This window comes from Saccostrea cucullata, unplaced genomic scaffold, assembly GCF_032062105.1.
Source record: "Saccostrea cucullata isolate Sc308-1 unplaced genomic scaffold, CSIRO_AGI_Scuc_v1 ctg9690, whole genome shotgun sequence".
Lineage (NCBI taxonomy): Eukaryota > Metazoa > Mollusca > Bivalvia > Ostreida > Ostreidae > Saccostrea > Saccostrea cuccullata.
The window spans coordinates 9,699-27,083 of NW_026932691.1; the positions used below are offsets into that span (position 1 = coordinate 9,699).

The 17,385-nt window shown below is 33.3% G+C and overlaps 1 protein-coding gene across 1 annotated transcript; it reads left to right on the top strand.

Annotated features, from left to right (window-relative positions):
* Positions 1–11,492: 11,492 nt before the first annotated feature.
* LOC134235824 (uncharacterized) lies at positions 11,493–12,293 on the top strand. Its single transcript, XM_062717993.1, has one exon. It carries the CDS (start codon positions 11,493–11,495, stop codon positions 12,291–12,293), a length of 801 nt encoding a protein of 266 aa, XP_062573977.1.
* Positions 12,294–17,385: the final 5,092 nt, after the last annotated feature.

Genomic DNA, 17,385 nt, shown 5'->3' on the forward strand with positions numbered 1-17,385 from the left:
TTCTTTTTGAAAAAATAAAAGTGGGGACGTAGAAATTTTGACAAGTATATAATTATCTTCAACCTGAACATGTTATAACTTTAATGGCATTTCTAATTATATAATAATTATTAACAGTAAACTGTTTCCAAAACACAGAAATAAGATTATAAAATATTTTTCTTAACTTAATACTTAGGTTATATAGCCCCTGTCCTTAGAACTTTCTGTATTCGTCTGGGCATCAACCTTAACATAATAAATCGGAATGTTTATCCAGATACGTCCAATGGCTGTCTCCAGCTGATTTTTACACAAGAATATTTCATTGCCGTTTTTCAGTTCTCTTTTCAGTCTCAACCATATTTTTCAATAATGTTCAAATCAGGATTCTGAGCGGAGCAAACCATTGATTGCATATTATTCTTGAACTATTATATCAATGTATTTTCGAGCATTAATGTTACCATCTACAACAGTCACAGTCCCCACACCGTTGAAAGTGATGCAGCCCCATATCATTAAACTTAGCTTCGGTGTTTGAGGTTGCGAGAGACAACATAGCATCTACTATTCACCCACATTTCTCCATATGAAAACACGGTTATCTGTCCCAAAGTCCACTTTGGGCATTCATCACTAAAGATTACTCTGTTTCAATAATTATCAATAGTTTTGTATCTGTTTCCTCTACACCATTAGAACAGTGCTTTTCTGTTTACTTTACGAATTTTGATGCGCTTTCGAATACCTCCTCTAAAATACCCGTACAAATTTCGTTGAACTGTTCGTTTAGATATAGCAGAGTCTCTATTTGCATTTAATAAGGCTGTTATCTCTGATAATGTACTCTTTTTGTTTTCTCTCATCAAACTTAAATTGGTGCTACTGTCTCTGTCACTTCCCTTTCCTCGGAATGTTTTCTACACTTCCCTGCTTTTGATACCTGTCAAACACAGATGTTGTTGTAGAACGGGGTATTTGTAATTTCCTTGCCATTTCCGAATGACTTCTTTCACATCGGTACTCATTTCTTTACGCACTGTAGCCGTTTTGTTTACATTGGAAATACACAGCAGACGAAAATAATTTTTCTACGTAACTGTGACACGTGACAGTCATGTGGATATGCTATAAATATTAATTATTTACTCAACATTGACGCCATGTCGAAAGATATATCGTCGACAAAGTCGTGTGAAAATGCAAGGTGACAATATAAAAAAGTACGTAAGGGTTGCCCGCAACCCTGTGTCTCGCCTGCTGTCGCTGTGGTTAGTAAGAAATGATTGTCTGATAAACTGAAGCATTTATTGACATTTCAGAAGGAATAACTCAAAAAGTGGATGAGTTTACCTACTGTGTAACAAAAATATCTGTAAAAGAATGGAAACAATCCTGAAATACAATAATAAAGAAATGGAACAGCTGACTTAATATCTAATCCCTTGGCGATTATATTGGCATTTATATATATATACATATACCCTGTAAATTCACAAATTATTGTGATGTTTTTATTATTGCGAATATTGCAACGTGTTATGAGTCGCAATAATTTGAACTTGCATTTTGAAATCAAATCCACTGTATATGTATCAAGTCATTCATGCAGAAAATGTAGGTGAAGATTACCTAATTATGGTACTGATATTGTTGGTTACCCATGATGTGTAGACTGACAAATTATCATGCCACTATAAGTTATAGTTGCTGAGATATGGACCTCCACCATAAATTTATGCAAAGTCACTCATGCGGAAAAATGTAGGTCAAGATGACCTAATTCTGGTACAGGCGTTTGTGGTTACCCATGATGTATCCACTGACAAATTATCATGCCACTATAAGTTATAGTTGCTGAGATATGGACCTCCACCATAAATTTATGCAAAGTCACTCATGCGGAAAAATGTAGGTCAAGATGACCTAATTCTGGTACAGGCGTTTGTGGTTACCCATGATGTATCCACTGACTAACTATCATGCCACTATAAGTTATAGTTGCTGAAATATGAACCTCCATTATCAATTTAACCAAAGTCATTCATGCAGAAAAATGTAGGTCAAAATGACCTAATTCTGGTACTGATGTTGTTGGTTACTTATAACCTGTACAATGACAAATCATCATGCCATTATAAGTTATAGATGCTGAGATATGGACCTCCACCAAAAATTTAACCAAAGTCACTCATGCAGAAAAATGTAGGTCAAGATGACCTAATTCTGGTACTGACGTTTGTGGTTACCCATGATGTATCCACTGACTAATTATCATATCCCTATAACTTATAGTTGCTGGAATATAGGTCTTCACCATAAATTATCATGAAAAAACTAAGTCCAACTTAAGGAAAAAATACGGAAAAATTTGAATTTTTTTTTTCAAAATCATACTTGGGATATAAATTTTTATCCATACTGAATATTGTGTCCAAATTTCAAGAAGACTGAATAAAATTTGAGAAAGTTATTGCAGTTTATAAAACTTTGACATTTGGGTTAACCAAAAGTTGGACGCCGACGACGACGACGACGACGGAATCTATGGTCGCTATGTCTCGCTTCGCGACATTCGTCGCAGGCGAGACAAAAATGAATTTGGACTAACACTTATGACACATCACTGTAGCTCTTTTTAATGCCGTGGATGGCACGGATTAAAATAAAATTACTGATGCGTATCTTTAGGTTTGTTATAAAGGGTTTAAGAAAGCTCCTTCTAAATTGTTCTTTTTTTCGGAAAAGAAATACAATGAGATGATATTTACAAATTGTGATATTTCATGTTTACAGAGTCCAGTCTTGCTATTGATGAGGTTTAATCTCTCTTTTGTTAAATAAATAAGGGTAGGGTAGGTAAAAAAACAGATGATGTCTGTTCGAGAAAATAAGGGATGACGCATATTTGTGACATATATTAAGTACTGACCATTCTGTACAGAGGTAAATATTTCCATCCTTTTAAATACCTTGCAAAAATATTACGTCTGTGAAAAATTTCAAATTGACAAACCTATTCTTTTGAAAAGCGATCTATCGTTCTTATACCTATGCTCATCAGCTTGCCTGATGCAAGATAAGCTATGAAAAAAAACAAAAATAGATTTTCCCTAATTTTCACTCAAAATGACCATCGTTTCTATCATTTGGGTGCTTTAAAGATGTTATGTATATTTACATATAAAAGAAAAATCCTATAATTTCCTGCAAGAAATTAATTGCAATAAATCTAAAGCATACTCTTGAGAATTAGACAGACTTTAAAAATCATCTCTTTAAGAAAGCACTTCTTTGAAATTTTTGAAAATATTTCATCCTGTAACGAACTTTCTTAATACCCCTTATTCATCTGACAAAATTAAATAGTTTTTCTTGATTAGCATAATATCCAGAAATGGAATCCTATCTGAGCATACCCTGTCGACCAGTCACACCCACTGCGTGCCCCTTGTCATTCTGGGGTTGTAATTGAAAATCCCGTCGTCAATTCAGTGTAAAGATAATGGACTTACAAATAGCAGTCAGTATTTTACTCAATGAAAAAATGTATTTGCTGACAAGGTCATTGTATCGACCATAGAACTTACTAAATGACTGCTGATATTCTTATTTCATCAACTTGTATGCCAATAATTTACCGGGTCTTAGAAATTGTTCATACGTAGAACATACTCTTATTTGTAGAATCAACTGAAATATATAAACTTCGTATGCAGGTGATGGACGTATATTGCTGCATATTTAAGGGAAGTTGACGATATAAAAGTTTAAGCCATAACATTTATGATAATACTTTGTTGTTAAATAACCATTTACGTCTTTTCCAAGTAAAATATCCAAGTATTAAACAGTTGTGTCAGACTCTGTGGTATCTTTTATATCAAGATTACCAGAAGTTAACGTTTCGACATGTAAATAGAAATTACCATTAATTGACAATACATCGTCGATATATCTAAATATGGAGTTGGAATCCACAGCAAGTATATACGAGTTTGCACAAATTCTGCTTTATATGAATATAAAAGCAGATCTGCTTATAACGGAGCGGAATTATTTGAAGACCTAGCCTAGGGGCCATAAAAAATAGATTAGCTCACTTTTTATCTCAGTCTCCATTTTTTCTCAATATATTCCTTTGGTAAAAGTGAGACTAAGATCAAAATTGAGCTTGTCTTACTTTTATTGCCCCCAGGTCTGGGCTCCAAAAGCAATATAGATATTGTCAATCAGAAACTCATTTTGATGTCAACTTCGGAGTATTTGTATGTTCAATCAGAGTGTTTTAACAAACTAATTTTGCAAATGATATATGACAATATAAGTAAGTTTACGAGTTCCATTTAATTGAAAAAAGCATCTGCAAAATTACTTTGTCAAAACATTCTCACTGTACACATATGTTTATTTGACCTATATTTTTATGGGTAAGGTTGGTTGTTTTAGACGTTCTCTCAATTTTTTAACGTTTTCTGTTGCAGTCTATGATTTGAATGAGGTCAAAAACTTTTTATCTGGCCCCTGTACAAGCTTGTTTCGTCAAATCCTTCGAATTTATGTCCTGGAGGAGGAATTCGTAACAAGGATCCAAATGTCTAAAGATCAGCTATTTCCTTTACTAAATATCGATCAACAGAGAATGCTTTATCCAGAGAGAGGATCATTCTCTGGGAGTTACGATTATTTAGATCTGCCTCTTCTATACATTTTGTTCCAAAATATTTGTTTGATGGAACCCCATAGCAGGGGATGGGGTAAAACGCCAGATCCATTGGACACCTCAATGGCCGCCTGTATTGAGAATATTATGGAAATTTACAGAGAATACTTTTCTAATCCTCCCCTGTGTTTGGAGCGATCAGACTTTGATCGAAGTTTAGAAATAATGGAATATTTGAAAAAAGCTTTAAACAATCTAGAAATGAAAAGTAGAGCCAAAAGGGTTTACATTTTGGAAGAAAAATTGTTACAAAAAATGACCCGTGAGGAGAGAAATATCTTCAAAACGGAAATTGTTGCCAAAGAGAAAACGGATATCTTTAATAAGGGTATAGAAAAAAGTGCCCAAGAAGAGAAGTACATCTTTACAAAGGGAATGGAAAGACAATCTGAAAAAGAAATGGAACAAATAGGAAAAGAAAAATTCCTTTGGGAAAACTACAAAGGTAAAAGCATACAACACGTTGATGTGAAGATTTTTCTATTTGTTTGTTTATATTTGTAGGACTCCAGAGTCCGATTGTCACGCCAAAGTCCAATGGTCTGCGCCAATCCTTGATGGTTTGACACGCCAAAGTCCGATGGTGCAGAAAACAATTGACGTTTATGACGTCATAGTTCTGCGCAAAAATCCGATGCCGCGCCATACGAAGGCCCGATTGTTTTAAATCAATACAAATAAATATTAAATGTAAACACCAACCCTAATCTTTTGGATATAGATACGAGATTGACACTTATCAGTCGAAAAATGTGTAACAACCATAAGCTAGGTATCTTGGATGGGTGCAGGACTAATCCAAATCAGTCCAATAGTGTTCTAGAACAAAACATAAAATCTCTAGGGTGAGTTCGAAAAAGCACATTAGTGTTCAAGAGCTAGCCCAATCAGTTAAATGGTGTACAAGGACTAACCCAAATAGCTCTGGTGGGCGAAAACAATAAGAAAAATCAGTAAAACTGTATGTGGGATAAATACTAAATCAATGGATTTTGAATGCAGGACAACGTCATGACGTCGTATTGTGACGTCATAAACGTTGATTGTTCCTTCGCACCATCTGACTTTGGCGTGTCATCGCATTTTAGCGGCGTATGTCTCAAAGGAAACGAGCCGTCGGACTTTGTCGTGACCATCGGACTTTGAAGTTTGTAAAGACCAGGATCCATCGGGGTTTGGCGCAGGCTATTGGGGTTTGGCGAAACCATCGGATTTTGGCGTCACCATCGCACTTTAGAATCTTACATATTTAACTGATGCTGGGGTTCCTCATTGACATCGTTTATATTGCCTTTGGAAAACAGGTCTTACAACAATCTGTCGGAATTTCTATAGGAAATATAGACCTGCCTACCCTTCCGCTTTTGGCGTTATTATTCCGATTTTTACCACAAGATTACGCTATAACGCGACTTATATTAATTTTTTGCTTTTGATATTTTGGACAAAATTTCATTATGAATGTCTAAATTAAGAGTTCAAGTATATAATGAAATGAAATGAGAATTTTCTTATAAAAGTAATTCAAAGAGGACCAGTTCGATAATGTACGCAATATACTAGTACCCAGTAGTTACATGCAAATTGACATGGCAAAGATTCGGTAGAAGTCGAGAAGGCATTACTTACTTTAACTATAAAACGATATTGCAAAACATACAACCATTTCTATGCTCAGTTAAGTTTAGTTTTAATTAACATTGCTTAAAACAAGAGAGAGAGAGACATGCGTGTTAAAAAGATTTTTAAAAAATAATGTTGTGATGTTATGGTACGATTTGTTTTAACATAAAAACGCAATCCTTCGATTAACCCCTTCCATGGCAAAAGTTTAAGCATTTCTAGAAATTTGTTTTTAAAATTTCAAAACACTTTTTTGGGGGTTTTCTTGTAATTTTTTTATATACCAATGAATATACATTCCAAAAGCAGGTATTGTGTTAGTTCTGAAAAATGATTAAAAAAAATTCATTCCAGTTGCCATGGCTACGAAATACACTGTAATCATGCTTGAATTGCCATTTTGTATATAATGAGTTTCATTCTAGTTTTTTCCTTAGTTAAATATATTAAAAATATTTTATTGTTGTGTTGAAACTTATGAATATGTTGTTCATTTTTTTTACAAACCAATTTTAATCATTTTTTTTGGGGGGGGGGGGGTAGGGTAGGGTTGAGATGAATACCAGAATTCAGCATTTTTCCATATAACGTGTTGCCTCTGCATTGATTTCGAGAATGGCAAAATCGCTCAAATAGTGCGCACAGTTTTACTCATGCTAGCAATAAACTGGTACAACCAATAAAAATATTTTTTGTATTTTATTTTACCGTAATTATTTTTTCTTTCCAATGGTGCAAGATTTATTCTGATATTTCTAGTATTAAAGAAGTTATGGATGTTTTTTCACACTATAATTGTTTTTAAAGAGATTTGATACAAATTGATCAAATACTCCATTAAGGATGTATAGTTGAATTGAGTTAGGTATAGGATACTGGAACTTCACAACACTTCTTTTGCCAATAAATAATTCGAAAAAAATAAGAAAAGTTTATACCAGCTTTTTTTTAGTAATGTGCAGTTTCAGTTGTTTTTGAAAAAAAAAGTATTATAGTAAATAAAAATAGTAAAGCATAATTGATTACGCTTTTACATCTGCAATTCCATCAAAAGTGTACTGAAATTACACCCTTGCAATGAAAAGGTTAGGCAGGTCTTGTAATAATAGCATCCCTTTATTAGCTTATCTGAATTTATATTCTTATGGGGTATCATTTATTCTGAAACCTTCTAAAGGAGAAGAAGAAAGCACGTACTCTGCATCTTCTACAACTGAACATTCAAGATATATTGACGACATTTAAGTTTTTATCAACTAATGAAATTTATTTCTATCCATTTGTAACTCTTGATACGAGTGTTGTCCAAAAACGTTTGTGGACAAATGCATAATTTTCTTCAAAAAGCCCGAAATGGCAAACATGTACGATAAATTTTAATATGAGCCGTAATTTAGTAAATATACAGAAATTTGAACAATGCACACTATATTATGAACACAATAGTGTTAATACTTCGTATATTCAAGCAGCACGGGCCAGTCTTTCGTAACATTCATTTTCATAATAACGCCAAAAAATATGAATTTTGATTTTTTATCAGGCCATTCCAAGTTTTTTCTCTGTTTAGCGTCCACCCATCTTTCAAAAACCTAGCTACCTATTCACAAAATCAAATGGTATGATTTCCTTTATCTATTTTTCAAAAGGATAATTATTTGCTTCAGCACAATCAAGGTATTAAATACTGATACTATTCCAATAATGAAATATTTTTTAAATTTTTAGAGATATTACCGGAAAAATAAATTTTGACCTGATTAATCAATTTGGGTGTCAAAAAACCAAGACGCATGCGGACGCTAAACATAGAAAAAAAACTCGGAATGGCCTCACATGTTCATATACTAGTACAAAATATTTTGATTTACCTGACACAAAGGCCCAAGTGAGCTTTTCTGATTGAATTTTGTCCATTGTCTGTGTCTGTTATTATAAGCTCCACTCCAAAAGAGCTTATAAAATGCGATGGTAAGATGTCCATCGTCCGTTTGTCATTTGATATTATTTGTCATGCAATTTAGTTGTTAATTTTCATAATCGTCATAAATAAAACGGAATGCTCTTTCCTGTATTTTCTCCCATTTTTCTTGTTTCTCGTTCACCACAAAAATGCCAAACCAATGGACAGTAATTGAAGTTTGACAGAATAAATGTATGATAAATGATTAGTTTTCCTGATTTGTTCAGGTGTACTCCTATTCTTTTAAGTACATATAAGTTGTTGCGAAGCTTTTTGTTTTGTATTTTTATAGTAACACCTAGTCATTTTACTTCGTTTTCCGGATGAATCATACTATCAATTTCAAAGCAAATATTTTCCTGTTTAGTTTTCTTTCCTAAACATATAGCTTAATTATAATTTGTAAGGATTTGCTTGCATTTGATTATCTCCAAACAACTTATCTGAGGTGAAACAATTTGATTCGTAAGTATTTTTTAGTGATGTAATATCATCACTTGCGTTTGAGGGATTGTTGTCATCAGCATAATTAAAGAGAGCACAATCTGACACAAAATAAAAAATGTCGTTGATAAAAATATTAAAAATAACAGGAATAAGTATTGAACGTGTGAAACACCTTTGTACAATTGTAAAAAAACGCTACAAATATTCCCCAGTTTTACACACTTTTCGATTGCTCTTTTTTTTTAGTTAAATCTCTCTATGTCGAGTCGACATACAAGTGAAAATAACTCTTTAATTGATAAGATCTAAATGTCGGAACGAAGGTTGACAACCCTTGGAATGGACTATTAATCAGTAATGTAAGGTAAATTTTAAGAAAGTCAGGGTATTGCGAAAATAGCTGAAGAGGTTGGATGATGAATCAGCAATGAAAAGTAAAGGTATTCAATCTTCATTAGCAAAAGATTTAATGAAATTGAATTTATAACTGATGTGTAGGTGCTGAATACTCCTAATTTATAACTTTATTTTAATTAACAAAAAAATCTAATTAAAAAACTTATCAGGTAATTTTTTTACAATTGTAATACTATTTTTAATGTGTGTTAGTTTTCCACCATAGTATTTTTTGTTATTCTAATTATTTTAATTTGTATTGTTATTGTAGTTGCACCATAATACTTTAATGTAATCTTCGTTAAGTGTTCTGACTGCTTAGTTACAAATTTGAAACTTTCTCTTGGTAAATCCTTTTCACTGTAGAATGTTTTGAATTAATATTAAACTATTATGCATATGGACATTTAACAATGAAAACCCCATGGGTATATATAAACTCCAGTGGCAAGTATCCTGGCGTATTGATGTTAAGTTCTCAGAATGGGAACCAAGGGAGAAACAAGGGGAAAAAAGTGCAAGTAGTACCTTATTCAATCCCCATCTCTAGATATAAGTATTATTAGTTATGTAGACACTTAGAGGGGTAATACGGAAATTTGTGGGGTCCTTGAAAAAATCCATATTTTGGGCGAGGTTTAAGCCGAACCCAATATATATTTTTTCAAGGACCCCACATATTTCTGTATTACCCCTCTAAGTGTCTACATAACGAATTTATCCTGCCGATGGTTCTCTTAAAGAACTTAATATTTATAGAATTGATAAACCACTTTCACTGAGCGTCCAAGCAAAACGTTCTGCATCCATTGTTGTCGTCAGTTGCCTTGTGACGTCGGTTACGAAGCTCCATGTGGGTCACGTGAAAGCAGTATATTGATGATGTGTGGGTGGTGAATTTTTAATACATGGTAGGTAGGTCACGTGGAGGGGGGACATTAGCAATGTGAGGTGGGTAGACAGCATAATATCGTTTCATACAGTATTGCTTTCGACCAATGAAATTTCACGATTTTTATCAGAGGCAGGATAAAAGTATATACTGGAAGACATAGCCTCAGACAGAACTGTTTTAATAAACATTCCAATCATTAACTAAATGGAAAAAAATATCCCTTATAAGAACTTGATCTCAAACGTTACTTTCTTTAAAATATTTTTCTCGAAAAACATTAATTTTGCAGGAACCTAAGGTGATATAGAATCAAGTTTGTTCATATCATAACCCTCGAGTGATTGGGGACACAACAGAGAGTCAAAGCTTAGCAAAAGAATATGTAGGAATCATCTTGAAAGAATTTTCTGCTTAACAAGAGCAAAGTCATGTTTAATCATGTTCACAGAGGAATCCTCAGGTAGCGTAGATTCAATATTGTTCAAATGTAGGAAGTAAGCATTGGGCACTTGGGCATTCATAGTTTTACAATGGAATACATACGAAAAAAATCTTTAAAAAAATATTTCGTTTCATAACAGCAAAGCCATGAATAGTAAGAATAATTGATATAGAAGCATTCCGATTTAGTGTAGATTAACCTTTGTACCCCTTTAATACTGAACATATTTCTGCTTCATCCTAGCCAGTGTGCTCAGGTGAGCGATGTTGCCCATGGGTCTCATGTAGTATTTAAAAAAAATACTTGTACTTTTTTAAAACAACATTAGCTGCAACTTTGATGTTGATTGTGTTGGATTTTTTTGTTGAAAAATTGTAAATAACTGTTTCAATGAGAGAAAAAATTACATTAATAAACTACATACTTGAAATGGGAGAACTATTTATAAGCTTCTATTGAATTACAATTACATTATTGTCGTCCTGTAAAATAATAATTTCTTATATAGAACTCTGTATTGGATTGCATGTAGAAGTTTTATTTCAGTCTAATTAATCTTGAAGGTTGAACATACATTGAAATCTGTTATAATGACATATTTAATAGCAAAATGAAATTTTCAAAAATGCACCTCATATTGCTTTAAATTAAATTGTTTACTTAAAAAATGATAAAAGAGGAAAGTAATTATAACGGATAGGCATGTCACGTCAAATGTTGATTATATATTTAACTCTAAGTACATGTACCAGGTAGACATGCCCCAAAACAAAATTTGTTGTAAACATTGTCGAGACAAAACAAATGTCGATTTAACGAGTTAGGAGTACCTGTACTAAGTATATATATATTGTATTTATATATTGTATGAAATTCTCATAACTTATTTTTCTACATGAAGAAGTAAACTTAATATTAATTATTCATGTATATATTAAATAATTATTCTCATATCTATTAAATAATTTCATTTTTCGTAGATTTATCAAAATCAAAGAACTTGGTTCTGCCCGTTATATGTATGTCCAGTATTACTGTGCCCGGCGTTGACGACGTTTATCATATCTCCTGTGTGACGTCAGAAAGACTGTGGGTTAGTGATCAGAGACGACTTCTGCAGGTGGACAAGACCACACCAGAAGTACAGGAAAATAAAATCGATTTTAAATATTATTCACCAAGAGGAAGTCACTCCGTCTCAGAAGACGGGAACCTGATTCTTATAGATGGCTATGAGGTGCAGAAGATGACGTTAGATGGAACCATCACTACACTCCTCAGAGAATCTAGGCGTTTATTATGTATCCACTCCTCCCGTATTAACGGCGACATACTGGTTGGTTTTGAATCTGGATTGAAAAGGTATGACTGGTCGGGGGCCCATCACATAAAATTGGGCACTAGGTCTTATTTTAGGTATGGTGACTGTTATCCAATATTCATCACAGAAAACAAAAATGGAGACATCTGGGTCTCTGACAGACATAGAGAAGTAGTGGTGATGGATAAATTAGGACAACATCGGTTTAACTACAGAGGTCTTTACAAGTCTGACTTTTATCCCTGTGGTATTTGTACCGATATCCTTGGACAGGTACTGGTGTGTGATGCATTTGATCCCAGTATCCATCTCGTGGATCAGAACGGTCAGTTCCTGCGTCACCTGCTGACAGAAGAACATGGACTACGCTGTCCAATGGCTCTGTGTGTGGACGAAAAACACAACCTCTATGTGGGAGAGAAGAATAGTAACACAATAACAGTGTACAAGTATCTACAGGAAACGGAGAATTTAAAATCATCCATTATCGAATCAAAATAAGTATGATGAAATTTACACGTTCAATTGTGATCTATTGAAACAACTATAATGTTTTATTTGACATTCATATGTTTGATAAATAATGTGATATACGACTTTCAAAGGGAAATAATATGTAAATCATTTTTACGTTCTTTGAAATGTTTTTTATGCTGTAAAAAACAATCAAATTGAAGGTTACGTTCCACTGAAATAAACAATTTGTTTCTGATATGCGGTCATGGTAAAACTCTGTACATGTAGCACAAATTATGAAATGCTTTCAGCTATATACGAGGGTTGTCCCGTAAAATTGTGGACAAGTTGTCTATTGTGAAAAATAAACATCACTGCGTTCTGAAATTTTCACTATTATTTAGTACATGTTTTAGTAATATACACAGCAAATGTCAGATAAATATATGCATAAATAAACAAATTATGAGATTTTATGCCATGTATTGCATCACCCTACGGAGCATGGATTAAAGTAAAGTCATGGTCAAAGTGTCTAAAACAGCGTCATTTTATCTTTGCTGAAAATGAAGTTGGATGAGTCCGACTTAAATTAGGAATTTCATTGATACACATATTCTTTAGTCTCCATAAACAGCCGAAGAACCAATTGTAGGCCTTTCAACTGCCACTAGGGGTCGGTATTATGAACGATAACTCACAGCTGAAACTTGTTTAGAGCAGGCTCTGGGTACCTAACTGTTTACACGCAAGGCAGTTTTTAGCATTTCCCAAGTGTCTCTTTGCTCTCAGTAGAATCCAGTGGTTTAAAAATTTATCACCAATGTTAAACTTATTTACTGTATAGTTGCGGACACCGGTTTACTGCATATAATTAAAATTTTTAATTAAAATAAAAAGTGAAATCTACCCTCCTTCTCAGTTCTAACCTAATTAAATTTTTATACTCGGTCGTTCCCCTTCGTGCTTAGTAACACAAATAAGATGATCAATTGTTGCATTTACTTGTAAAAATATATATATTTACACAGGAAGCGAAAAAGCGCGAACACAAAAAACATGACATTAAATTTTCTTCTTCATAATAATCGTCAAAGAGAGTTAAGACTATTGAATATAGTCTGTTCCCCATTCATTTGACCTTGTTATTGCAGGCAGGGTGAAGGCGTTCTCTTTCTCTTGGTCAGAACTTTTTGTGTACAAAACAATGTAAGGAACCCTTTATATAACAATACCAATGCTGAAGCAGGCTATATGTCATTCCTATAAACGATAACTCATAAATCGGCACTAAGTTGGTCATTTTTCACACCTGAGTTACCTGTCATTAAACACAACATCGGAAAAGTCAATTATAAATGATTAAACTTTTTAATGATGTAATTAAAAGTATGCATAAGTTATCTTTTTTGATAATTTCATGTACCTATAAATCTATCTATACAATGTTTTTTACCATATGTGCAACTTGAAAAATTAGTTGAAAGGCCTACCAATTGGCACCCTCATGCGATCTTCTGAAGATTTATTAGTAAGTTACGGACAATATTCTCACCATCATTCAACTAATAGAAAATCTCATATCGGCCGTCTACTGTGACAGCGTCTTTTGCTATTACATTAGGAGTTTGTCTGTATGTTTTGTTCTCCCCAGGGACTCGATAAAAAAAGAATTCGCTAAGAAAACTCTTATTTCATTTGTATACTTAGATATGGTAATATTTTTATAATTTTTCTTCTATGGTCATTTCAAGTCTCTAAAGGTGTAATTACAACATAGAAATCAAACTGAACAGTTCTCCGGTGCGCCGTAATGTCATAAAACGTCGCCATTTTTCGTGTGTTGTGTTTACCACTTTTCCATTTCGAATACTAGAGAAACTGCCAAAAATGAAGCAAATGCCTTAAAATTTTTACAAAGACTACAAAACTGATTGTGGAATTGAATTAGGATAATTTCAATTAGAAAATTAAATGAATATTACTTCTAAGATGAAATTTGATTATAATTTTACCAAATCACCTTAGTACAGAGGGATCAAATGAGATTGCTTCGAGGTCACGTGATGGTCAGTATTCAGAGATCCTTGGATGTATTGATGTAATTTTAATAATAATAATATCCATTTAGATTTAGATGATTTCCAGCATCCCAATTACAAAGGGTGGGAATGGGATGGGCATTTGATCCCTCAGTAATAAGTTAATTATAATCAAATTAATTTTATCTCACAAGTAATATTCATTTAATTTTCTAATTTTACCAAATTAACAGTACTGAGGGACCCAATGAGATTGGATTCAAAATGTATTGTATATATTAAAAACAAATGCAAACAGTTCACTTTTATTTTCGACTATACTAGTTGAATATAACATAAACATGCATTTAACATGATGATAATGTATTGACATTTTAAACAAAAGCAACACAATTAGATTTCATGACTTTGAATAATTTTCCAAAATAATATTTCCTACATTCACTTTTTCTTCCCTACATGGCTTATTATAAAACTTACGAAATGTACAATCTGATTTCCAACCGCCAACATTCAAAATGGTCGTTATTGGTACATTTGCAGATTTTGCAGCACTCATTGATGCTGTTCTTGTGCTGTGAGCCTTAAACATTTTTACATTAATACCAGAATTTTCTAACACATGCAGTCCTTATCCAGTTGCTAATTGTCTGTTTGGAAATCTTTTGATGAGGTGTCATGGTGCTAACAAACAGCTGTGTTTCTTCGCCACGCAAAGATTTTGTACGTCCTAAGTATTCTTGTAAGGTTTTCATAACACATAAAAATATTCATCATGTTTGTATCGCACAAGTTCAATAGGTTGTAAATGACTGCCCGGTTTGGATTGTTTCAACAAGTCTCCGAAATGAATTTTTACAAAATCATTGTCTATCAAAATATTTATAATATCTATCAGATGTAAAGACTGACATCTTTGTCCTGTCAATAAAGCAATCAACATAGTTAACTTCCAACTCAAAAGTCTAAGACTAATAGTATTTACAGGAATAAGAGTTTTCAAATATTCTAAAACTAATGAAACATCCCATGTACATGCATATCTAGGCAATGATGGTCTTTTGTTAAATATGCCTTTCATAAATCTTTTAATCAAACTTTTGCTACCAAGACTAGTTTCCGGATTAATAATTTCTCACACTGAAGAAATACATGACTTTGCTGTGTTCACAGCACTAAAACCTAATCCACTGTTGTACAATTGTAATAAGAACTCTAAAACATTATGTACAGATGCTTGAAATGTATTAATTGATTTTCGCTCACAAAATAGCATCCATTTATGGAAATACGTCCAATATTGTTGTTGTGTGGATTGTCTCCAGGATGATAGCAAAATGTCTGCAATGTCCTCCGATATATTTTGCTGTCTGAGGCTCTCCCTGATATTTTGCACACAACAAGTCGCATTTTTGACAATCGGTTCTTCTCGGTTGGTGACATGGGAAGAGTTAATAGATGATGTCGCTTGGGTATTGGAATAGGTGGTTCCACCAGTAATTGGAGTAATTTTGTGAACCAATGCTGATTTGTCCAAAGAGGTGCCACCAGAACTGCTTTGCATCTGTCTGTCTCTATCTTTTGAATGACTTTCCCCAACAAGCTAAAAGGAGGAAACATATAATATAGTTTATCATATGTCCAAGCAAAGCTAAAGTCATCTACAGCAATTGCTGTGGGGTCTGGTAAAAATGAAACATATGTAGTCAACTGTGTATTGATTATGGAAGCAAATAAATCAATGTCAGGGGTTCCAAGCTGTTTACAAATATTTTGAAATACAGTCTTGTCTAACATCCATTCCATATCCTTAGATAAGTTTCTTGAGAGTTTGTCTGCTTCATAATTTTTCTTACCAGGAAGTTGGCATGCAGTTAACCAAATATTTCGACGTTTACACCAAAGCCAAATTTTCTCGTGCCAAGTTGTGTAATGTCGGAGTTTTACCTCCTATATTTTGCAAGTAGGAAACAGCTACTGTATTGTCCATGCATAATTTTATATGACAGTCTTTCATGATAGAGCAAAAACTTTTTAAGGTCAAGAACCCAGCCAACAGTTCCAAATAATTGATGTGATTTTGTTGTTCTGTGTAAGACCAGTGTCCTGTTCTTTTTGAAGAGTCACCTTAGAGTAGTCCCCCCTTCCTAAGCCTGAACTATCGCTCTCTAACAGCACATGTGGTTCGGGTCTATTGATAGGGTAGAGACTTGTGTGGAGATTGTTAATCCACCATGATAAGATGTCTCGTGCTGATTCTGATATTTTAATAACTGAATCATAATCACCTTTAGCACATTTTAATGCTTGTTCTTTTTCATGTTCTATGTCTTTCAAAAATAGTGGTGCGAACTGGACACCTGGCTGACATGCAACCAATTTTCATATGATTTATGAGAAATCTCTGATAAAGATTTTCAACTTTATTTAGTATTTTTTTGCACAGTAGGACAATTTTGTCTGCTTTTTCACAAGTTACTGACACAGTCATTTTTTCTGAATCCAATAAAGATCCCAAAAATTCTATTTCTTTAGTTGGAACAAATATTGACTTCTCCGGAAGAATTGTTTGTCCTAAATTATCCATAAGTGTTGCTGTGTCTAACATGTTGTTTTTACAAGAATAATAAGAATCACCCTGTAGCAGGCAGTCATCTATGTAGCACACTATTGAATGACCCAATTTCCTCAGTTGTGAAAGAACTGGTTTCAAAAGTTTTATGAACACTGTTGGAGATGTATTTAATCCCATGGGTAGACAGGTAAATTGAAATAATTGGTCTTTCCACATAAATCGAAGATATTTTCTGTCTGCCCTTGTTACTGGGACTGAATATTAGGCATCTTTTAGGTCAATGGAAGCAAACCAACAGTCTTGTTTTATTAGATTTATAGCTGATTTTAATGTGTCCATCTTGAAATGGATGTGTTCTACTTCTGAATTAATTTTTTTCAAATTCAAAATGAGTCTGATTGAACCATCTTTTTTCTCACGAGGAAAGATTGTTGATATATATTGATCACAATAAAAATCATTCCCTTTTTCAATTATGTTTTTATCTAAGAATTTAGAAATTTCCCTATCTAGACCTTCT